This window comes from Trematomus bernacchii, unplaced genomic scaffold (genome assembly GCF_902827165.1).
Source record: "Trematomus bernacchii unplaced genomic scaffold, fTreBer1.1, whole genome shotgun sequence".
Taxonomy (NCBI): Eukaryota; Metazoa; Chordata; class Actinopteri; order Perciformes; family Nototheniidae; genus Trematomus; species Trematomus bernacchii.
Genome location: NW_022987593.1, coordinates 1,847,836 through 1,873,491, shown reverse-complemented (window position 1 = coordinate 1,873,491; position 25,656 = coordinate 1,847,836). Strand labels below are relative to the sequence as shown.

The following is a 25,656-nucleotide window of genomic DNA, read 5'->3' as shown; positions in this document are numbered from 1 at the left end:
AACTCAATATTCCAACCTTGAAAGACTATAGCCAGGTTTCCATCCACATTTGGCCCACATTTTAATCACATTTCTAGAAAATTATCCAAAGAAAATGTTAATTCATGCGCCATTACATCTAATACTCCTAATATTGGGAGTTAGTTTATTGAATCTGGCGCTAACTCTACTGTCAGCGGCACACATATAACTTCAGATAAAGAGAGAGCAAGAAGACTTAATTAAGGATGGTGAACAAAAGAAACTAAAAAACTATGAATAACAGCTTGATGGAAAATCACCTTATTATATATAAAAAGTCAAATCAAATCAAAATGTATTCTTGCCCCAAATCACAAAAAATGCCTCAAAGGGCTGTACAAAGCAATCAAAAGCAAAGACAAAAACAAAATACAAATATCATAGCATAGCAATTGTAACATTATACAACATCATACAACAACATAAGTATTGCCATGTGATAAAAGCATGTGACTGAAGTGATGCTAATGTAGATGGAAACTCAGGTGATGGAAATTAGTTGACACGGAAGACAGATGCGAAGAGATGGGTTTTGAGTTCGCTTTTAAAGGAGTCAACGGAATTAGCTTCGCGGATCTGAAATGGAAGACGATTCCAAAGGAGAGGTGCTCAGAATGAAAAGGTCCACTCTCAGTACACACCTATGTGGCAATGCCTGAAATACATTTCCAGTGCCTTTGCATATGCAAAACGCACACTGTTTTTTTGTTTAAAACTGCCAAAAGCAGCTGGTGAGCATGCACCTGAGAGCCTCTGACCCACATAGGGCCGTGTGCAGGATGCGTCCCATTTTTCCACTCGACGATGCATCAGTAACCCGCTGTCTACTGTCCGTAGGGCTGAGCTGGATAATGCTCAGAGCTCACCTGAGCTCACATTGTCATTATTCTTGATTATTCACACAGAAACACAAAACGATGACACTTTTCAGATTACTCATGCCTTTTTTCATATCCTTTTTTGAATGTCCATATGTGCACTCAAATTGCTTTGCTGGGGTTTTAAGGTTCACAGTGTTTCGCTTCTGTGTCTCAGACTCACACTTAACTACCCCCCCTCCTTATTTCTCTCCCTCAGCATCTCTCTCTCTCTCTCACACACACACACACACACACACACACACACACACACACACACACACACACACACACACACCACACACACACACACACACACACACACACACATACACACATACACACACACACACACACACACACACACACATGCTGCCTCTTTTCTGCTTCTGTCTCCTCTCCAGCTGTCTCATTTTATTATTCCCTCTTCCCACTCTCCTCCTCTCATTTGCCTCTCTTTCTCTTTCTCACACACAAGCTCTCTCTCTCTCTCTCTCTCTCTCTCTCTCTCTCTCTCTCTCTCTCTCTCTCTCTCTCTCTCTCTATCTCTCTCTCTCTTCTCTCCTAACATCCACCAGCAACTGCGCTGAAATGCTCGCTCACCATGCCTGTGGATCCCTTCACTTGACTAATTAGCCTTGAAGTGCTGTTGAAGATCATCATATTTAGCTTAGCGGCAGAGTGCAGACAGATATAGTGTAGGCTGGCTAGAGGCTGGGTGCCTGGTAGTGGACAAGCTCTCTATCTCCTTCTCTCTCTCTCTATTCTCACTCAGTGGCGAGCGACGGAAGCGAGGGGCTGGTTTTGCTTTGAAAGAGACGAAAAGGGGAAAAGAGAAAGAAGCGGAACCGAGACCACAACGCAACTACAGAATGGGAGTCCGCTGCAGGAGCAAATCCTCCTAGAGACACAGACTTGGAGGAGCATTGGTCATACAAGCAGAAGCACCGCTTACAACAAACAAAGATTTAAGGTGAGAGTTTTTCAAACCAGTAAATGCTTGTTTTATGTCCTCTCCTCATTCATTTTGGATATGGGTTTTTCTTGAAGATTAATGACTGTGTATGTAAAAAGAGACAATGTGTGAGTGGGATTGTGCATCTCAGACATTGTTAAACCTCAGGTGCAGTTACAGGAGGAATTATCTGCGGGGATATTTCTCTCTCACACACACACACACGCACACACACACATGTGCATTACCACTTGTTGGACTGACATCCATATTGACATGTAATGAATACTTAAACAATAGTCAGTTGTGCACAGACTTGTTTGTATGAATGAACCTGTGCAAAAGGTTTGTAGATTTCTGTGTGTGTGTGTGTGTGTGTGTGTGTGTGTGTGTGTGTGTGTGTGTGTGTGTGTGTGTGTGTGTGTGTGTGTGTGTGTGTGTGTGTGTGTGTGTGTGTGTGTGTGTGTGTGTGTGTGTGTGTGTGTGTGTGTGTGTGTGTGACAGCGAGATAGTGAGTGGGTCTTTTGTTGCCGTGGTGCCAGTGTGGAGCTTAAGGATGCAAAACCTAGTGAATAACATGGACAGCAACACAAGAGACGATCAGTCATGCCAACCTCATGCCTGATTGCTTTTTGCTGGTTTAGAAGCTGGGTACATAAAGGAATACAACCCCCTTTTTGTGTGTGTGTGTGTGTGTGTGTGTGTGTGTGTGTGTGTGTGTGTGTGTGTGTGTGTGTGTGTGTGTGTGTGTGTGTGTGTGTGTGTGTGTGTGTGTGTGTGTGTGTGTGTGTGTGTGTGTGTGTGTGTGTGTGTGTGTGTGTGTGTGTGTCAACATGCAATCCCTTTATCTTCTGCCACAACTTGTACAACCTGTTCTCTCCTTACTTGGTATCAATGAATGCCTTTTACAAATAGAAGGTATTTGTGTAGCTGAAGCTCTTCTATATCAGAAGCATTCACTAATTGGAATAGTGGAATATTGTTTCCCATGAGGCAGACAGGCGATAGTAGAGGGAAAAAATGTATATGAATAATTAACACACAACCACAGTCAGTGTAATCTGTACTGCTTTATATGTGTGTATGTCACTATGCCAAACATTGCACATATGGATATAAAGAAATATTTTCTTTTGGAAAAAGTACAAATATAATTTGAAGCAAGATTTACAATGTTCAGAAACGTTGAACATTTTCTGCAATAAACACGTCTCATGTGAAGCTATAAATAAATGATGATTAAGCTATGATGCGGAACGAAAATGCCAATAGGGAAATCTTTGGCACATTAGAGTAAGTGAGATTAAAGTATAAATGTACAGTGTAACAGCACCTGAGGTGATTTAAACGAAATTATGATCATATAATCCTCCAAAATACTACATGTTTAAATTAAAGGGACTACTAATCAGTTCCTGCAGATAGGTGCATTTGTTGGTGAGTGACTTACTTCACAATGTGTATAGACTCCTTTAAAGGATGTCTCATTTTGAAAAATCTTTGATTCTCAGCGTGATGCTTGAAGTTTAGTAATCTTCGAAGGAATGTTCAATTTCTCTGTCAGATTATACCGTTTCAAATGAGAAAAGATCTAAGTGAATTGGGTTAGTGGGAGTATTACATCTTTAATGCTTGAGTTAATAATGTATACACTGGAATGCTCCTTAAAACGTGTTGCAGCAATATTTAATTGCATTCTAATGAGCTTACCCCTCTTTCAATACTACTACTGAGGTGCCATTGAGCAAAACCTTTTACCCAGACTGCTCCAGTGCAGCTGCTCAGTGGCAGATCACACTAACGCACAGCTTTCAAGTGTGAATGTGTACATTTGTGAATGTAACAAGGCGTTATTGAAAAAGAGAGAAATGCTCTTAGAAAAATTGAATAAATATAGATGAAAGAAGATAAATACATGTTGTATATCTATGGCAAATAACGCTGATATATATTTTGTAATTGTGTGGACAGGAAATATTTATTCAGCTTTGCCCTAGTCTTTTATGTTTGACTTTTGAAAAAGGCTTTGAAGAATAAGATTCATTGCCGAATTAAGATGTTGGTTCCTTTCCTTGTTACACTTATACAAATGTTACTGTATCAATGATCAAGACATGGACGCATTCCAACCTGGAGCAGTGGCTTCCTCCCCTCTCACGACCATTGATTGAGGAAAGGGCTGACATACTGCATTCGAGATTTGCCCTCAGCTATAAAGTCAGAAAGATAATTGTTGTCAAGGAGATGAGGGAATAAGCTCGATATCTGAAGAGGAGAACCAATTGGTGTTTGAATGAATACAATGATGTTGAAGACTGCTGAGGGGCAGTTGCTTTACGATTGATAAAATCATGATTTCAAAGTTCTTAGAAATACTGCATTAGCTGTTTGATTCCAAGAGGATGTACTTGGAATCCTTTTGAGACTCCCGTGAACTTATCAAAGTAGAAGCTGACATTATTCATCAACAGTGCAGTCATTTGCATGTCAGAAACCCTGAGCATCTCGTATGCTTTTTTGCTCTAACTTTCCTCACCTCAACTCTTCCCCTGTCTCCTTCTATTCCCACTTTGGGGACTGAAGCTGTTTTTCCTCAACTTCTACCTGTTATCCCCCGATAACTGTTATTTCCCAGTGCTGAGTCTGCTGTCTTTCCCCCATCCTCGTCTGTTCACTTCTAAAGAGTCTCGAACGTCGGCATCATGACTTTGTCTCTCTCGTATCTCTTTCTGTCAGGCTTTTGTTTTTGATCATCGCTCCTCTGTTTCCACTCTACTTCTCCTCCTTTCATCCTCATCCAACCCCCTATACCCCCAATTCTCTTGATTGGCTACCCACTGTGTGTGTGTGTGTGTGTGTGTGTGTGTGTGTGTGTGTGTGTGTGTGTGTGTGTGTGTGTGTGTGTGTGTGTGTGTGTGTGTGTGTGTGTGTGTGTGTGTGTGTGTGTGTGTGTGTGTGTGTGTGTGTGTGTGTGTGTGTGTGTGTGTGTGTGTGTGTGTGTGTGTGTGTGTGTGTGTGTGTGTGTGTGTGTGTGTACCTGTATGTGTGCATTTTTGATGCACCTTGCAGAATGTATGTAAGTTTGTGTGGGAAAATTGTGATTGAAGATCTTAGGCTATTGAACCCATGGTATTTAATGTTTAGAATCACATATAATTGCATGTACTTAACTGGTGTCCTGTATCACTGAGAGGCGCACCACTAATGTCTTTTATAATTTCACTTGAAATTCTGCCAAGCAACACATTTTGCATAAGATTTTACCTGTGTCTTTCTTTTTAAGCTGTTGGCATTTTTGAGGCAATGCTTGACATTTGTAACTGAGAGAAACTCAACTTTGCAGTGAAAAAGGAATTGTTCAACAAATTGAAATGTTTTCTCTTGCCACTCAACCAACTATGAAACCCTCCAAGCGTCTTAGATTTACTCTTAAGCCCAGCACTGAATACAGAGAGACTATTATTTACTCTTCTGGAACTTGTAAAAAAAAATGTAATGACTCATGTCATGATTAAATCCAGCTGACAGTCAGGTCTTTTTACCTTTTAATAATTCAAGGCTATTATTACCCCCAGCCAAACTTTCAGTACAGGTTGACTTGGGATGACTGGATGAGTTGTCTTAAAACTGTATTTTCTAAAAAGGCTTGAATATATGGCTCTCCTGTATTATTTACTACTATACGCCTCCATGTTAGGCTTCTCTAACAGTATCTGCAAACACTGAATTTGTTGTTGAGTATTATAAACCTTACAAAACACAAAAAACACACAACTTCACAAACTGTTATCCACACCATTAGGACTTTCAGTACTGTATGTCTGTGTTGTGTGTGATCATACTGTACATTTGCATTTTTAAATGTTGCCAATAATGAAGTAGTTTGTGTTTTTACTGCGCTGTACCTCTGCATCCAGCTTTTTCAAACAGAGCAATTCAAACTCAAGCTTTGTGATGACCTTTGACCCCACAGATGATTGACAGTCAGTTGTCAGCTCAAAGGAGGGCGATGAGGAGCCTTCCTGATGACAGCATGCTGAAGACCAGCACCTACATCGTGCCCTGCTTCCTCTTAGTGGAGGTGAGTGATGGACACATTTGTATCTAAAGGGATCAGCATGCAGTACTGTGATCAATTGTTGTGATCATCAGACTTCACCCACGTCTGACTGTTTGAACCTGATCCGACCTGAACATTGAAAGTCAATTGAAAATAGTTTGTTCTTGCTTTAAGTAGTCATTCACAGGCAAAATGTATCACAGTTGACCTAACTTTCATAGGCTGATTCTGTACAGGAGGCAAGGTTTTCAAAATGCTGAAAGTTGTACATGAAAAGTGGGCAGAAATGAAGAACTTGGAGTTGCATCGAGAAAAGCGTGAAAGTCTTCTGGCTGTGAATCTTCCTCTTGTTCTTCTCACATCTTACTTCACATGTTTCTCATGGCAGATTAACAGCAATGAGTCTCAGTTGGGAAATTGCATGAATTAGCAGGCTCTGTTTCCAAATCACTGACTCTCAAATGCAGTGGTTGATTTGGTTTAGTTGAATGGGTAATTACTCTCAGTCAATGAATCATTTACAGATAACATTCAGCAGAATGGTGCAGCCATCTATCGCTAAGGTATCCTCGCAAAAAAAAGTCTCTCATGTGACCTTTTTGCTCGATTTCTTTCCTCCACTCCTCTACTCTTCCCACGACTCGACTTATTTCCCTGTAATCCCTAAATGACCCGATGAAGCACTCATGGCCTCGGCTTCATATCCTAATTAATTGGCCTAATTAAGAACGGAAACCCAATTAGCCCGTGCCACTGCGCAAACACGCTCGAGGCCTGCAGGTCCTCTGAGCTATAGCGCAACAACAGCTGAATTAGCAGTTTTCTTTTTTTGTTTCTAGCTTTAAAATACAGTCTTTAAAATTCCACCCTAAAAATATGATCTTGCTTTCTTATACGGTTTTAAATATTAAGATTTAAGGTTGGTGAGAAGTCAAATTGGGTTATAGAAAGTTGACTAGCTGAGTCAGAAGTTCAGGTTTAGAAGATATAATTACCCGAATGAGGAGAGTTGTCACCAGTCAATACAACCTTAAAGGTGGGGTATGTAATTTATTTCAGAAACACTTTTTGTTATATTCCATGGAATGCTCTTAACATCCCGATAGTAATGAATATCTTAAGTGCTTTGACAATAAATACATTAAAAAAAATTCATCTGTGGAAGCCGTAGCGCTGCAAAAAGCACGACCAATCATTTTAGCCGGCCCGGCTAAAATAACTGGATGGCCTACCTGCCTGTCAGCCTTCCATCGGGGCACAAACTTATCTCGTGCCCTCATTGGTCATGTGCGCGTTCGTGTGTGTTGAAGGAGGGGCTCTGTAAGGAAGTGGCAGATTTTTTTCGGGTTGTGTATTTTCAAATTCTAGCGCACTCGAACTGGTTTCTCCAAAATTACATACCCCACCTTTAAGGAAACATAAACTTGGTGTCATCCAGGTTATTATTTTAAGTTTTTACTGTACACTCTAACTTATTTTTTCTTTAGTGCACCTGCAGTAGCACCTGAATGAATGTCCTTAACCTGGTTTTTTCTCTCTTCCTTTGTACTCATTCAATCACTCACACCATCCTCTTTAGACCACAGCCTGTTTTTTTCCATCTGCTCTTTGTGCCTCATACACTACACTCTTTCCACATAACAATACTCTTCATCACGCACCTCTGATGCTGATGCATCTCTTTTTAGCCCAAATATCCCACAATCCCTGCAGGTTTACGGCTTGCTTTTATTTTTCTTTCATTGTGCTTTGGTATTGGCTCCTTCTCAGCATCCTCTTGAGGACTTGTTATAATGATTTTTCAGCTTCCTAATTTTTTCATAGTGCGTAATATCTCTAGGCTTATATCTGTCAGCTCCTCCCATCCTCCTGTATTCTCTTTGACGGTCTCTTGAGTACTGCCCAGTCGCTCCTTTTATACAGATCCTCCACATCACTCCTCTCCTGCATTCATTCCCTTGAGTAATTACATCTTTTGCACCATGGATCTCTCCATTATTTCCCCTTTACTTGTAAAGCTTCATCTCCTCCTCCCACTCAAAAGCATGTCTGATATCGCAAAGACCTCCTTTTTCTCTATTTCTCCTCTCCGGCTTCATGTTCCCCCATGAGTCTCTGTCATTTATTCTTTCAGTTTCTGCTCTCTCTTTTGCTCACCCTTTTCCTCTCAGGGCAAATAGACCTTGTCCTCATGCTCACCTCATATATCACACAGTAGAGGGTGACCCTCCTGTGGAGGAGGTGTTAATATGCACAAATCATACTTTCTCTGCTTTTTGCCGTTTCTGTCCCATTTTGTCACCGTAATCGATCTCTCCAGGGGAGCATCTATTGTTTTTATTTTGTTCAAACAGTGCCAGGGGTGGGAGATGTAAATCTTATTTTACTTTATTGGCTATATGTATCTGTGTACATTGCAGTAGTTTAATAAAGGGCATTTTAAAATTCAATTCCCTCCTCTAATGTGTTCATACTGAAGCAGCTTGCTGTTGCACAGCTCCCCCCGGAGGGCACACGCTCCTTTGTTGTTACATTAGCATCTCATTACCCGTTTCTATTCAATTCAAACGCCCCGTCTTATTCTTCTCTTGTGATCTTTTTTTTGTGATTCCCTTTCTCTTTTACTCCTTTTCCTCACAATCTCATCTGCCACTCTCTTCCTTTATCATTATATCCTTATGACATTTCCCTATTTTCTCGGTCATGCCCCGCTGTCAGTTCATCGCTCCTTTAATTTCAAGGCTTGTCTACCATCACCAACTATGAGTACTGTAATTCTCTCTGCCTGTTTCCACTTTTCACGTTTCTTCATTTTACTGTCTTCCCCTTGTCTCTCATAGCCATTGTTTTCCCCTGCTACTAGATTCAAATGTGAGAACTTTTGCCTGTACAAACAATGGAGAGTTTGCACAAAAGCTGCAAGGAAAAAGGCAACACAATGAGAGGAGTATAAGTCTCTCTCTTGTTTTTACTCCATCTGTCGCTGCCATCACTGTGAAGCTACGCATGGTCTGTAGCCTAACACACGCACTGCTTCAAAGGGACCCTCTTGAAACATTCATTTTGATACAACTGATTCTTGACTTGCTTTAGACGCTGGTATATGAGGGGGGGGGGTGTTGTGAGTCGGTGTGATCTGGGTCAAAGAGGCCTACTGAGAAAACTTGTAGCCGACTTACAAAGTACTGGGAGTGACTACAAGTGGACTCTTTGAGTGGATATCACTGAGCGCACAACTAGCAGCTAGTGAGTAGAAGTGTGCTATCAGTTGTAACAATAGTAAGACGTGATAATCATCAGTGTGGATGTACTGTAGCTGCTAATTCCTGGCACCCAGCCTTTGCAGTGTGTATCTTGGCTTTCCGGCTTTGTTTTTCAGCCCCGACTGCCAGCTCAGAGTAGTTGAGCCTCCTCCTCCTCCTCTTCCTCTTCGCTCCTTCCTCATGCCCTGTTGGCTTCGTCTCACTGTGGCACAGCGAGGTCTGCAAAGTCAACACGCTGCTGAGTATCCGACCACATAATGTTTCAGGTCCATGGCCCCTGCTGTCTCTGGTGATACTCGAAGGTCTCGGTTCACGTTTGCTTGCACTTCTCATTTCTCGGAAATTATCCCCTAATTTAATTTCTGCATAATCTTCCATGACTTCTAAATATGGTGCGATTCTGTCTTGGTGTACCAACTTCTAACTTTCAACAACATATAAGTAAAATCCTGCTCAAACCACGTTTTTCTAAATTGAAGTGCAAGACACATACTTACTTTTTTAACAATCTTTGTCCGATTACACAAAGTGCTTTAGTTTTCCAGACCTAATCAAACGTGGAACTCGGATTTGAACCCCAGCCTCTGGCATCAAAGTCCTGCTGTTTGTACGATGTTTACTTCTTTATTCTGATGTAGAGTGTATCAACTTCAGCAAACACCTCACCTTGCACTTTATGACAGTCTAGTTGTTGCTGTGTCTGAGCATGGACAGCCTCTGGCTTTTTTCACCTTTTTTTTTGTTTTGGGTGTGAAGCCAGCACATCATCGTTTGCTCCAATAATGAACAGCATCCTAAAAGAATCAGACCTCCAGTTCCCTACAACAAAGCTCTTCCTCGCTGCATGCGCTCACATCATCCATAATCCCTGCTGGGCTTGTTACTGCCTCAGCTCATCCTCTTCCTCCGTGCAACGTATTTGTAGCATGTGCTTACTCTTTTCTAAAGATGTTTTGTTCCCGACAGCTGTACTTGTGCCAAGTCCAAGACACCCCCCACACCGGCCAAACTGTGCTTACAATTTCTCAGTGTTTAAGCACCAAATCTCATTAATAAACTACCATAAGAGCCTCTTTTCTACACTAGCTCCAGATTTTCTTGCCCTTTAAAACATTTCCTAATATACTGTACAACTAGTGATGTATCTTTAACCCATGTATTTGGAATATAAACATATCTCACTTCCCCAAACACTTTACCTTAAACTAGAATATATTACTGGTTAATTCCCTAGTGTTATTTTCTACGCTCTAAAAAAAATTCAATTCAATATCATGTTTCCCTTCCCTTTTCAACACATGCATACACACACACACACACACACACACACACACACACACACACACACACACACACACACACACATAGATACAGTAACAGCTCTTATTCACTTGTTTCTCTCCCTATAGCTTCCTCCTCATTATCTCTCAGCTCCATGAATAGCACCTGCCCTCCTGTCTGCTGCGCTGGGATTTCTCTGTGTGGATGTTTGAAACACTTGTTAGCTGGCTGCCTCCCACCTGTTATCACTTTAGGGAGGAAGGGAGGGATGAGAGACCCTGTCCTATATATCACAATATGGATTCCCATCATCCGCAGATATTAAATAAGGAACCTTTCTATTGAGGCTACAGCAGCACAACCAAATGATCTTATCAGAAAAAGAAATATTAAAGATCTTTGCTGGAGTCTCCAAAATGAAATTGCTTATGTAAGATATTATCTTCCCCACAGCTTTGCAGTTTCTTACATGTCTCTCTGAATCAGCTAAATAAATTGTGACAGAGGAACTTCAAAATCAAGATATTCCCCAATTATAAAATAACCATCTTTTCCAGCTCAAGGACAGATAACCTCAAAGTCAAACCTCTCAGTAAAATGAGTTTCTTGCATTAAAAATAGAAGAACATTTCTGCGACAAAAATAGGAATGCAAATATTATTTTCATTTTGAAAATATGACATGTTGTTTACATAAGCATAAAGCGCCAGAATTAAACGTTTGATATCACATTGTAGGGCTTTATTCAGGGAACATGTTTGCTTTTATTCTTCCATTTGTGAGATGCGGGGGCATGTTCGCTTCAGGACTGGGGATTTTGCAGAATTACGTGATTGTTGCTGCGAGAAAGGGAGGGGGATGTGAAAGGGAGGAAGAAAGGGTGAGGGGAGCGAAGCAGATACTGTATAAACAGAGAGACTGAGTGTGAGAGAGCGTTCTGGCAGCGAGGATGATTGAGAGACATGGAGGGAAATGCAGCAAGAAGGGGGGAGGGGGACAGAGCGTAGGTTGGAAAATGATTGAGGTAAATATGCTTTTTGACTGATAACGGAGGGTGGGGGGGAAACTGATGAGTTTAAGATAAAGCAGGCATGGCGATTAAAATACACTCAGACAAACAAAAGAGGTGAACGAAAAGACAGTTGAAAAGAGGAGGGCATGTGGGTGTTAAGAAGATGAACGCCTGCTTTGATCCTCTCCCTTTCCATTGGTCCCTCTTTGTATTTTACATTTTTCTCCACTTCACGCTGTCATACATCCTCATTTGCTCTCTTTCACCTCCTCTGCCCTTCTGTTTATTTTACTCTCTGCCTTCTTTGGCTTTATTTCCCAAAGGCAATCTCTGCTTTACCCCGGCGTATTTTGTGATATACTTATGTCTCATTAAGTGTGTCGTCCGTCTGTTTATCTTCTTCCTTTCTCCCTCTGCTGCCTCTCCCATTCCTCTCTTTAAGGCTCTGCCCCTCTCCTCTATCAGGCGGATCATCTTTCTTGCTCTCGTCTCACTCAGTGCGTTGTAATACAATCTGCTGACACCAGGCGGCAGTCCAGCCTGTTCTTTAGCTTGTCATCAATGTTGACTCTGTTTTTTGGGCTTTTTGTGCCATCATTTACATGCTATGTATGCAAATGATCGAGTGTGAGGGAAGAGTGGTTCGGTTTGTTCCTTCAGCTACAGTTGTTTGTGTCTTTCTGATTGATCGGTGTGTGGTCTAAAATCAGACTCTGAGTTTTTTCTGTTTTTTTTTAATCACCTGCTGAAAATCAGTGTGGTGGAAACCTCAACTGTGAAACATTCAACGGCTTTAATCATAGGACTGAGTGTTTATGTGAGCTCATCAGGAAATCAAATTACGCTAAAAAGGAGGAGAGGTGTTGCAGCCTCATCTCATGCTAATTTGAAGACCTTTTTTGTGCTGAAAACTGTGAGGATTGTAACTCCGAAACCAACCTTACACTAGTAAATGAAGCGTTGCTATTTGGGATGCTAGCTTTTTGGTCCAGGGTTCTTGTTTAACCGAGCTGTGGTGGGCATATGTTATTCATTTGTCAATTAAAAAAAAACGATTCAAGGAGAAGAAATCTTGGTGTGCCCAGTTTGGTGTTGTACCACTTAATGTTTGGCAACACATTACTTTAAAGGGGACCTATCATGCAAAATGCACTTTTGTACGTCTTTTATACATGAATATGTGTCCTCAGGGAACTCACCAAGTGTCAGAAAACACAACCCTCTCTCTTTTCCTCCATACCTCCCAAATCTCTAAAAACGGGGCTGCAACGGAGCTGATACAGACTGATACAGATTTGAAATTGTTCTGACGTCAGAAACAGGGAGCTCCGCCTATATGGGCAACTCTCCACCTATCAGGGGAATGAGAGGTTGCCGTGGCATGGTAACAGCATGGTAATAGCATGGTAACAGCATGGTAACAGCATGGTAACATGACGCTTGTGCCTCGCCCCCCTCCTTTGCAGGGGGGCGTGGTCAGCTGCAGCTCATTTGCCACAGAATCAGCCCTTGCAAAAACAGCACTGGAATACAACAAATAGAGCGAAATGAGGCATGGCTAAAATGCATGATCTGTTTGGTATTTTGAAAAAAAAACTTCACAGACATGTTTTATATAGGGATGGCCCTACAATATATTATTCAAATATAGCATGATAGGTCCACTTTAAGTACTCCATTCATAGGTGGTATACCATGTATTAATGGTATATAACACATACATGTTTATGAATGTATTTGTAAACTATAACTCTATAAACTATAACTCCTCTTGTGGGCAGTCTTGATAGTTTAACATTTCAGTTACAATTATACATTAACAAACACATAAAGATGTTATTCAGAGCTCGCAATCAGGATAAAGTTCTGCCTTTTTTAGCATGCTATGCTTTTGTGTACAATATAGTTGAAAGTATTTAAAAAATAAATAAAACCTTTTTTCATTTGGTTTATATTTTTTCTTATGTTTGATGAAAAGCAGTGGCTTGTGATCCCATATGGGGGTAGCCAAATGTTGACATAACACAACATTATATGATCAATATATGATTACTGTTGCTATTGAAGAAATCCATATTAAGTAGGCTTTTTTTTTTTTTATGTTCTCCCCTGCTGTGTGCAGAAACACAACTCTCACCAACACGTGAAATGGACACATCCTGCGTTGATCAGCTTCCTGCATGCTAGGACTCCCTCATTCTTTAGTTAGGCCTCATTCAAAAACACATTAGACATTTTGACGAAAATTAATTTTGAGCAAAACGAAGCAGCATGCCTCCTGTTCACCCGGAGTAGTGTGACATTCGCTGTGTCCCAGCGGGGTGCTGTCATCTCATCACCGGCCTCCGTCCACACGTTCTCACCTTCTGTAAACATGTTTGACTTTATCAGTTGACTTTTCTGCCATCTGGCCGCTCCACACAGGCCAAGGGTAGACATGAAACACTGTTTGCATTAAAGTGCATCTCACAGCTTAGCCCCAAGAGACATTAGCGATACCCACATCTATTTCCACCGCCCTCTCCCCTTCCATAACACATTATTAATGTCACATTTTATTTCCCCCTTTCCTGGTTAAAGGGCTTGTGACTTGTGAGGGCAGGAGATTTTTTCTGTTTCTGTCACATCAGTGCCGTTTCAGTCTCTTTGATTTTCTGGCTTTTGCTCCCTTTGACGTGAGAGGTATAAGCATTAAGGCTTAATTACACTGCATGATAAGTCCTTAAAGGTTACTTAGTAGGTCAGCTAAAAGCGGTTCTCATCCTTAATCTGCCTTATGTTGTTAACTCTATTTTCATCATGTGGCTTAGTGTATGCTGACATATATTAGGAATTATACCAAATTGGATTTCACTGCATACATGTAATCCCTCATACTGTATGTCATGCCTTGCTAAGGAGGATCAAGAAAGAGAAAGGAAAGGAGGTTCAAATGAAAATGAAAAAAAGTATAATGAAAATGTTTCCACACAAATCATAATGTTTTGTGAATTATTTGGCGGCCCACTTGCAATGCCTTTCGTGGCCCACTAGGGGTCCGTGGCCCACAGGTTGGGAACCGCTGTGCTAGACGAAGAGGAGACAGACAGGGTTAGTGTCTGGGAGGTCTTAATCTCAAACTGTCAACTCTTACGAGATGAAACAGAGCTGAGGGGCAAAGTCTGATTAAATTATATGATATGCCCTTTCTCTCATTTTATAAGTACTGATTAACCAGATGCTCACAATACTGAACTATTCCAACTGCACATTTCCATGAACAAAAATTCCCCTTATTTAATACCTAATGTGACAAGAGCATTCCATTTCAATAATTTTAGTTTTTTGGCTTGCTATATCATTTATATACTGTGATACATCAGTTAAACATGTGTTCACCTCACACATTTTGTGTTGGGAAATACATCTTGTAGGCTTGGGAAATGTCTTATATGTTCATACTGTTCTGTCAACGAAGTCTTTGATCCTCCTTGAATAACAAGACAGCAGAAAGGGGATCACCTGTGGTCTCACCACACTGCTACCTCTCAGCTGGTTACAAAGACATGAATGAACTAGACACAGAAGGAGCAATAGAGGCTCATCACAACAACATGATAATCAATCATCTCCTGTACTTATGTTCTGGCGACGCTAAACATAGTGTTGTTACATCATTAAACTCTCTTCTTCAATAGTAATTTCAAATAGTTTTGAGAGGCACAAACACATGATGTTGTCCTGCTGATAGGAGCATCACAAAATAATAATTTTGGTTGATTTTGGCTGTGAAGGACTTGTCTAGATGTAGTTGTTTTGTCAATTTTCAATTCTATTCAATGTTGCGATTTGTTACCATAGGGCTTTTGTCTTAATCTCCGTCTACAAGCCAGATTTCCCAAATGATCACCTAAGATTTGTACTGACCTGAGAAATCAATGAGACAATCTGTAATAGACAAGTACTCTACATTTAAATAAATGTTAACTACCTAAAGGCAAAGGAATCCCACGCATTACACGTTTAGGCGCTGCTAGTTTATGTTTATGTTTATTAAGGATCCACATTAGCTTTTGCTCTTGACAAAAGCTACTCTTCCTGGGGTCCGACACTTAAAACAATACAACAATAATACAACAATAATACAAAAACATTCAAGACATAACTCCTGACATCATTAACAATATTAACAACATCACCAATATCATCAACAATTTCCAACATCATCAACAATCTCATCCACTTACAACATCAATCTCAGCCAAGGATGAGTGCACAAGACACCCACCAGTACAAAGCATGAGATCAAATTAAATTAGGGATCACAGCTCACAAGGGTACATGGTCATTAGTAGATGGCACTTCAATCTCTTCTTGAAAGAGGCTCTGGACTCTATTTCAGCAAGGTAGTTTGGCAATGAGTTCCATTCCTTTATAGCTCTATAAGTCACAGAAGATTTTAGAAGATTGGTCCTGGGTTTAGGTGCCAGTAGATGGCCTGATGTGGCTTGTCTAGTCCTATGGTCATGCTCGTCTCTTGTATAAACTATTTGATCATAAAAATACAGTGGTTTTTTGCTAAATTGGACATTTTTTAGAAAAGTGATAACACGAGATTGCAGACGTTTCTCAACCAGAAGCCATGATAGGTTTCGATGCATAACTCCAATATGAGTGCGCTTCGAACAGTGGAGAGCTAGTCTGGCAGCCTTGTTTTGAGCTATTTGTAATTTCTGTATATGTGTTTTTGCTGCTGATGACCATATGACCGGACAGTACTCAAGATGTGACAAAACCAGAGACTGGATGACTTGTTTCAAAGTGGTTGGTGTTACATACTTTGTAAATGTTCTCGTCACAGCTATGCTCCTTCCCATTTTAGTTACGATACTGTCTATTTGCTTTGTCCACTGTAAACCAGAATCAAGAACAATGCCAAGCAACTTAGTCTCGTTTACCTGTTCCACTGGCTGACCAGCCAGTGTCAGGCTTAATTGAGGATTGCTGCTTAACATATGTCTGGATCCGAACACCATTGCTTTTGTTTTTGCAATGTTGAGTACCAGTTTGTTATTGTTGACCCAGTCTGCTATGGCTTTAATCTCTATTTTAAGTAGATTGTTTAACTCACTGCATGTTGATGCTGTACTGTACATTGTGGAATCATCAGCATACATTATTACACTGGACTTATTTAATACGTAAGGAAGGTCATTTGTGAATATAGAATACAACAAAGGCCCAAGCGAGTACAGGGTTTAAACGAAAATAGGGGAAAGACATTTTAAGGTTCAGTCAGGGTCAAACTAGGTGAAAGACCCTCTAAGTGTAGGCAACAGGTCTGACTGAGTATGATGGCATATCAGACAAGAAAATGGAAATCTGGCTCTCTAGTGTCACTGAAAAATCAGCTATTGTTGGACTTTATAAACATCTTTGAGTCAAGATTGGAGGCTTTAAGGATCAATGAAGCAGAAAAGAATTGGCATTGCCTGTGATACTGTAGCTGCGTTGTGATAGTCAAAGTGTTTACTTTCTCTCTTGCCTCAAAATAGCTGCCTTGTGAAGACCCCGGGTTAACACTATGCGTGGAGATGAGTCATGTGACAGAATCATGTCTGTAAGTGTGACCCTCCATGACCTCCGTTTCATGCTGCACATGCACACGGAGCTTTAGAAATAATTAATTGTGCAAATTAATATTCCAAGGTGACCTGCGCAGAATGTGCTAATTAGACATTTGAAGTTGCGTTGACCCTGTATTGTTATTTAGACAAACTGTCTGAGGATGCAGTGTACCGGAAGTTTGTTATTCCTTCATGTGGGAGGGGAGGGAGATGTAAAGTCATATAAGAGCCTGTATTCAGGAGGGAACACTCCCAACGACTCTGTTTACTGGAACTTTGGTAACTGTGTCCTGCTGTAATGTTTCACTGTCTTGTCCCAGTATTAATAAAACGTGTGTCTTCTCATGTTTTATTCTACACAAACTGTTGTTAGATCTCTCAGGCTGACAGTATTGTCCTAAGAGCATCCAATGTTAATGCTTATGTAGCGTAAAAGTAGATGCAAAACAACATGCATAATCTCCCAGGGATGTTTTCCGCTGTTGTCTGAATGTTTGTTTAAACTTTGATGGGTGTTCGTAGACCTCCCTCCCTCCCTCCCTCGCCTGCTCGCTTCCTCCCACCTTGCTACACCTCCCTCCTATGCTTCCTCCCTCAAGCCTTCTGTAGCTCAGCGAGAAGAGAGGACTGGATGATAGAAAGAAATGTTGAACACACAGCGTGTCAGAGTTCCTGTTCAGACATGGGAATGCACCCACATGCCTACAGACATGAAAACACAGTCACACACCCACTCATTCAAACACACAAATAGCATGTGCTGTAGATGGCAGATAACACAGAAAGAAACCTGAAGCTGCTTGGTATTCTTGGAGTATATATAAACTACGAGCTGGATGTGTTTGTATGGCTGTTAGAAGGTGTGTGTGTGTGTGTGTGTGTGTGTGTGTGTGTGTGTGTGTGTGTGTGTGTGTGTGTGTGTGTGTGTGTGTGTGTGTGTGTGTGTGTGTGTGTGTGTGTGTGTGTGTGTGTGTGTGTGTGTGTGTGTATGTGTGTGTGTGTGTGTGTGTGTGTGTGTGTGTGTGTTCCTTTGTCCCTCATGGATTGGCTTTTAAAGGCCTCGGGCATGTGTGTTGTCACCGAATTCAATGCCAATCAGTGCAAAAAACGATAGGATGTCTGCCACAAACAAATTGAAGTAGATCAGATTTGCACATTGCCATGGGAACGTTCAAATTCATTATTTGATTTTTGTTACTCATAAAAGACAGGCATCCAAAGGTGTTTAGTGTCTGTAGAGAAAAGGAAGCAGTCAGTCAGGTCTGACAGTAGAGCAGACATGTAATGTAAGAATTTTAAATTAGGCCTTCCTCTTCACTGCGCAGTAAAGCTGAAATGTGTTACGTGTAACAATTCCCCCCTTCCCCTCCCTATAGCATTAGTCCAAGTGGGGTCGCTGTCACTTTGCTGAAGAGGTTGTGTTGGAGGAGGTTCTCTCAGTGCTGTCTCACTTGTTCAGCCATCTGCCGCTGTGAGACTTAATGCTGTAAAACATAAAGAAGATTCTTCATCAACAGTACAGGCTAAAAATTAAAAAGGATTATGTTGACATTTTGGGAAATATGTTTGTGTCAGATGAGAAGGTCACCCAGCATGATGACTTCCTGAAGTGTTGCCAGCCAACCAGTGTAAATCCCCATGAAACCACTAGACTCCTTTTTTTTATATTTAGTTTTGTGTACTGATTGAACATACATTTTAGGTAGGTTTTTTGACATCCCCTGCCATCCCCACTGCTGTAGCTGAGACGCTCTACAGACATTCAAATAAATGGGAGTTAATGGGAAATGGCAATAGGTTTATTCAAACTGGTGGATTAGTTAAAAAGGTAAGAAAAAATTATTGTAACAAATCAGTTTGGCAAAATCTGACATTCCTGACAGGAAATAAGGTAATACAGCATATCACAATTCTAACATAGCACAAGGTAGGGCCAGAGCCCACAGGGGCGGGTCTTATAGACTTTGAGACGGTGGCCAGGTGTTTCCAATTCCTTGATGGCCTCCAGCTCCAACAACAACATGCATAAACCTCTGTAATCTCTACATATTAACAAGAATCTCACATTGTTTCTTATATCTTATACAGTTTTCAGAGTCACTGATTTGGACCCAATTGAAAACTGATAATAGGGACGAAGGAATCACAATCACAGAGGCGGGAAGAAGACAAAGACATATATTAAAGGGCCCATGTCATGGCCATTTCCACTGATCATAATTCCATTGTTGAGGTCTACTAGAATAGATTTATATTGTGCAATTTTCCAAACTCACATTGGTTTCTCGTGTATTCACTGAATTTCACTCTCTGCCTTTAACGGCTCGTTGGAGCTCCAATAGCTCCAGCCCCCACCCTCCCTGTGAGCACAGTGTGCTCTGATTGGTCGGGACGTTGAGAATCACGCTGAGCTCCGTGGAGGTGTTGTTTCCTTGTTAGCGATACACAGCCAAACACAGCCAAACTCATCCTGAGCACACACAAAGTCACAGCCGAAGTAAAAACAATAAGTGTGGCTTGATATTGAGTAAGAAAAAGGTTGATAAACGCTGTGAGAATGGGTCTGCAGAGAGAATTTCGCCGCGATCCCAACTGTCTGTTATCAGCCTGCAGCCAGGGAGGAGAAATCAGCTGAGCTGCCTGCTCCCTGCACACAGATGTGTGTGTGAGGACGTCCGTGGATTGGTCAATTTGGACCAATCAGCGGGGGCTTAACGTAACGGCTCCGCGGACGTAACGTAACGGCTCCACGGATTGGTCCATTTCGTTCCGGGTACGGCTTGACATCATGCCGTACCCGGAACGAAATGGAAGACTCAAATGGGCAGTGACGTATCTCCAACGAGGCGTTTTGGGGAGGTATTTTCTGTGTTAGAGTTTTACTCGCTACAGGGTGTACTTTGAGGGTTTGTGACTCTGCACACCGTTTACATGCATAAAAACCTTCATAACACACAAGGGGACGGGTAATAACCGGAAAAGCATGACATGGGCCCTTTAACAATAGTGACTTTAGGAAGAAAAACTAAATTAAACTACAAACATAAGCACTAGGAGCATGACAACTGTATGCTAAGCTAAGCTAACCACTACTGACTAGCTCAGTTTTTGAAGTAGAAATTATATTTGTATCAACATTTCTGTAAATAAGGGAATTGTGTAAATAGTATTTACTAACATTTTAATATGTTGGTGTGCTTTGGGAATTTAAAACAATCCCACATTATAATACAAGATCCACCATCCCAAACACACCATTTATTATTCGTGTTTGCTGCAATTACTGATATTAAATTCACAAGAACTGCAGTACTGCTTGTTTCTTATTTGTCTCAAGAAAGTTATTCCCTGCCAAAACCTTTTATACACTAAATGCTCTCCCACTTTACGAACGTGAATGGGATTCTTAATATACTTTGTTATTGTTTGATTCTCGTTGCTGATGAGCGCCACCTGTTCATATTGTCCTTTTTGTGAAAATATGTTGCACTAAATCTGAGTCTTGATAGCTATGTCACCATGAAAGTACCCTTGTCCATTTCCCCTTCCCAAATGAATTAGATTCACAGACGTTTTGACCTGTCATGGCATGAAGAGCACAGATGGAACTAAATGATGTCTCCTTTCCATCAATTACTGCAATGCAATGCACCGATTAAGTCTCATTAGTCACAGCTTTGACAGACTAGTCAACCTGTCTGCTTCATAAAAAAGTGTATTCAGATGTCCTCCTTGCTTAAACTATGTGTAACTTCTATACATATTCATTATAACCCCTTTACGGTAACAGAAGTATGTGTAAACAACAACTTCCATGCTGTTTATTTCCTGCTTCATGCTGAAAACAGCTTAGCCCGCCAGCAGAGGCTCCTCGTGTTTTGGTGCTGATAAATGTGTCCTTCACATACAATAGGAGTTCATCTGGCAAACATTAAGGCTGCAGATTATGATAAAACTAATCAGCAGTTTTGCAATATTTAGACTCACATTCCTTTTTTAGCTTGTACTTTTTGTTTCAGGCCTATTCCCGCATGGCAAACTAACATTGCACAAACCTTTACTGTTCAGTTAGAGGAGCTCACTGTGCAGCTGTTTTTCGCCTGCAGGGAACAGGCCAAAAGGAGTTAGAGTGCTCTTTACTGAAGTATAGTATAAATGAATAATTTGTACTTGTACATCTGTCTCAGCTGTGCAGAAAACTATGTTTATTCATCTTTTCACTGTATATCATCCCCTCTTTTACTCTGTCTCTCTCTCTCACATTCAATCTTATCTGCATTGCTAATACATTTTTATTATGAAACACTTTTAAAATCGTTATGAAGGTCATATGTTATGCTTCATAGGTTGTGCTTTGCATACAGCTGGTATTTTAAATTAAACGTGCGGTAGAATAACAACTTAGGTTATGCAGATACACACATCCACACACATCCACACTTATATGTAATTCTTCTCATCCTACCCTCTGCTTTTCCCAGGGTAGTTTCTCTCTCTCTTCTTTGCCTCCTCTTGTCGTCTCCACCGCTCAGCTCTTTTTCACCCCATCTGTGTTCCACCCTACCCCTCCTACCTCCCTCCCATCCTTATTCACTTCTTCTTCTCTTCCTTCATTCGTGTTATTTTCTTTGATCGCCCTCCATTTGTTTCTCTACCCTCCCACTCTACATTCTAACAGCGCTGAAGGGATCGCTCTCTCGCTCTCTATCTCTGTCAGTGCTCTCTCTTTCCCCCTCTCTATCTGTCTTTCTCCTTTGTCTATATCTCTCTCTCCCTCCCTCCCTCTTATCCTCATCCCTCACTATCTCTCCATGCACACTTGATTCATTTTACACATTACCGGAGCATCCATCATTTTGCTGTGGGAAGGAAGAATCTCTCTTTTCTTTTCTTCTTGTTAAATCCGTGACCGTATTTTCCACTCTTTTTCCCGCTGTCTTTTCTTTTCCCAACTCCTACACTCTTTCTGCGGATCCAATCCTAAAGCTGGAACCAATATGTTTTATTTCCAGCTGGTCATCATGGCAGGGACTGTGCTGTTGGCGTACTACTTTGAGTACACGGACACGTTCCCCGTGCACATCCAGGGCTTCTTCTGTTTCGACAAAGCCTACTCCAAGCCGTTCCCGGGACCAGAGGACAACAGCAAGGCACCGCCTGTCCTCGTCTACTCCCTAGTAACCGCCATCCCCACTGTGACGGTGAGTCTGTGTTCAACTTGTACAAATAAATGTTCCTCCACAGGTGCTCATCATGCAAACACCGCTCAAGCTAAGCCCCTACATACATACACACACAATATCGACCCCAAACATGTACCACACATAGTTCCTCCTCATCTACACGTGGTGTTTGTGGATTGAAAGAGGAGAGAGCTGTGTAGGTGTATCCTCGTGGTCTCGCTGCTCCGTTTGTGTGGATGAGTTCTCATCATAACCATGGCAACGGGCACTATATTTGTCCTCCATAGAGCAGTCGGAGATAGCTACAGTGTACAGAGAGTCTGTCCTTATTTCCAGACTGCACGGCACTGAAACAGAATTAAACATCAGCTAAATGGCTTCCCCTATTTGAGACGGCACAGTTTTCGATAGCTTGCACCAGACTGTCTTCATCCAACGCTTTAAAATCCATATTTAAGCGCGTTTTAATAATTAAACATCTATACAGAATTGCAATTTGTGGGTCATGAGTTCTTGGCAACAAGCAGCGAATAAAAAATAAATATTTAACTGCTCTATTTTTACCATTCACAAATGTCATTACTATCAACTAAATCAGTTTAGAGTAAATATTGAAAAGCACAGTAAAACTATTAAACATAAGATTATACTGAATCACATTACATTTGCTATACTCTCTTGCTATACTCTCTTGTCAGTACGGTTGGATTAATAATAAAACATAGCTTCACATTCTCATCAAAGCTCGGTCTCCAGGACTGTCTGTCTTGTCCCCCAGGGCTTGTCTCTTTGATGTCCCACAGTTAAGTGGCATTATGACATGGTTGCCTCTGAGCAACATATCTTTGCAGGACACACACACACACACACATATACACACACACACACACACACACACACACACAACACACACACACACACACACACACACACACACACACACACACACACACACACACACACACACTGGCATAAACACAAGAAGATGCACATAATCACACATATACAGAGAGAGATTCCTGGGTAATTCGCTTCATTGTACTTGGGACTAGCCCAATCCCCCTCCTCTGTCATCCAAGTTTCATATATTCTTAGCTTATTGTTATTTAACAAATACGCCTGTTTCACAACTGTATTCATAAAAATATTTTGGGGTAATTCTGGAACTTATTATGTCCGTAAATGTTACATTTATAGGATTGGAACCAGTCTTTTATTTTGATTTAAGTTGATGTTTTGGATCAGAGATTGTGCTTGTGAGAGCGTTCTGATGATTGTTTCTAACACTATTGCACACACAGGCACTATTAACTCATATGACAGAACAACAGGTGCCTTTTGTTTCTTTGAATCCTAGCATGCCCTGGAATGAATGGGGGCTGCAGGCACCAGGGGATGTGAGCTGTGCAGAGTGGGAGCGCAGTGGCATGATTTTGCCTGAAGTGTGAAGCGGGATTTTTGAAAGTCAGAGCATCTGTGTTCTCTCTCGCTCCCAGATACCGCTCCTTCCCACCAGCCTCTGTTCAGATACAATGACAAAAGATTATTCATCTCTATTTTTCTCTCAAATTTGATGCCGACTTTTAGCTTCAAACTAAAATGGATGAGCTGATACACTTTGTGTCTGTGTGTGACAGCTCATGATGATATTTGGATTTACCAGAAACTGCAGAAGTTTCTCTTATTTTTGTTCCAGACCCTCTCTCTTGTTGCTAGTGTCTCTTTATATAAAGATGGGGAGGCATAACATTCAGAATGACTGCATTTTCTTTCCTGCACTCCAGACATTTAGTATGGTGGGAGCTGAGTGTCGACAAATACTCAAGATTATAAACCAGGTTACAGCCAGGCTGGACCTGACATTTATTCCTTTGTGTTGTCAAGTCAAAAAAAATGCCAGATCATAAAGGTCCCCTATTATACTCTTATTCAACAATATATTATAGGTCTCAGATATATTCAGAACATGTCTCTGAAGTGTTTGGCTCAAAATACCAAACAGATCATGCATTGTAGCATCCCATAAACCCCTCTGTTTCAGCCCTGTTTCAAAAGTGCTGATTCTGTAGCTTTAAATCAGGGGTGTCCAAACTACGGCCCGGGGGCCAAATGCGGCCCTCAGGCTATTTTGAATCGGCCCTCAGCTAATTCTAAAAGTATAATGAAATATGGCCCACAAATGAAACTTGTGCTTTTCTTATATTGTACTTCTTAAATATATATGTACAAATATATTACACAGTAGTATTCATGTGTTAATAAGCCCACTTTTCAAATAAATTCAGTCAATTCATGTTGAAAACATTTTACAACAAATCTTAGTTGATAAAAAAAGCCCAATCACTTGTTTACATAACAAGCTTGAAATATAGCCTTCATACTTCCCCTTATTATAATCACTCTGGGGCTTCTGTTTTAAGGGATGAGCTGCCAACAAGATGAATGAAACCCTACAGAGAGCTGTGATGTAGGCTGTTTTTTTCTTAAAGCATATTCATGTGTCAAGCCTAATTTACCTTCATGTTGCTAACTTATAACTTAACTTAAGAGGCAATATACCTCACCTCTATAAATGCAAATGAACTGCCCCTCCCCATGCCCCTCTGCAAGATGTTTGGTTTGAAAAAACACAATGATGCTCCAGGAGGATATTCAAGTGATAAGGTGGGCAGGTTTTACCTTGGCTGGTTTCTGGCTAATGGTTACACAACCCAAAGAACATTGTGACATCATAAAGTGGCCAAAATCTGATCAGCTCATTTTCAGACAGGTTTTTATATAAATGGAACAGGACTTAAAGAGTGAGAATCTTTTTTCCTGAAACTTTCCGAATCTCTTTACACAGAGGGGAGACATATTTATGTATTAAAGACATGAAAACGAGGATTTTGCATAATAGGTGACCTTTAAACTTCCCACAATGCAAATCAAAGAGTCTCTCAACTCACCTTCCTTAGAAATCTGCAGTTCTCCTAGCCTTATCAGAGATGACCCAGATGACATAACCAGGGTTTTTTATCACTTGACAAAACTCCCTTTAGGGCCTAAGAGATATTATACTGTGAAAATGTTCACAGGCTCAGTACTCCCTGAGTTGGTGCAGTGCCCCTAGAAGAATCTCCACCTTAATTTGCTCGCTTGTAAGTGAATCTGTTAAATCTTTGTTGAGAATGCTTTAAGCGTAATCCTCTCTCCACTAAGAGACTGTGGCAGCCGCTGCCCTACCACCACCAGGCCCTCAAGGCAAGCTGGGGATTATGTTGCTATCTCTGCTTTAATGTTTATCCACATTGACACAAAAATAAATATCATATTACACTGTGGAGCTTTGATACCAGGCCAGAAAAGTCTGTTCAAATGAGAGTTTCAGTGTTAGCCTCAAAGTAACATGAACATAATAGATTGTTTTAATTACTCT

At 41.0% G+C, this 25,656-nt stretch overlaps 1 protein-coding gene across 3 annotated transcripts in view; it reads left to right on the top strand.

The window, feature by feature from the left end:
- Positions 1-1,460: 1,460 nt before the first annotated feature.
- The window catches only part of plppr2b (phospholipid phosphatase related 2b), a 45,711-nt gene continuing 21,515 nt past the window's right edge, over positions 1,461-25,656 (top strand). For 2 of the 3 annotated variants that reach the window (XM_034129282.1, XM_034129283.1), the window contains exons 1-3: positions 1,461-1,851; positions 5,807-5,914; positions 22,068-22,256. In XM_034129282.1, coding sequence (XP_033985173.1) covers positions 5,807-5,914; positions 22,068-22,256 — 297 coding nt within the window. In that variant the 5' untranslated portion in view covers positions 1,461-1,851. Of the gene's footprint in view, positions 1,852-5,806; positions 5,915-21,843; positions 22,257-25,656 lie in introns of those variants that run through there. The other variant, XM_034129284.1, reaches the window with a different exon arrangement.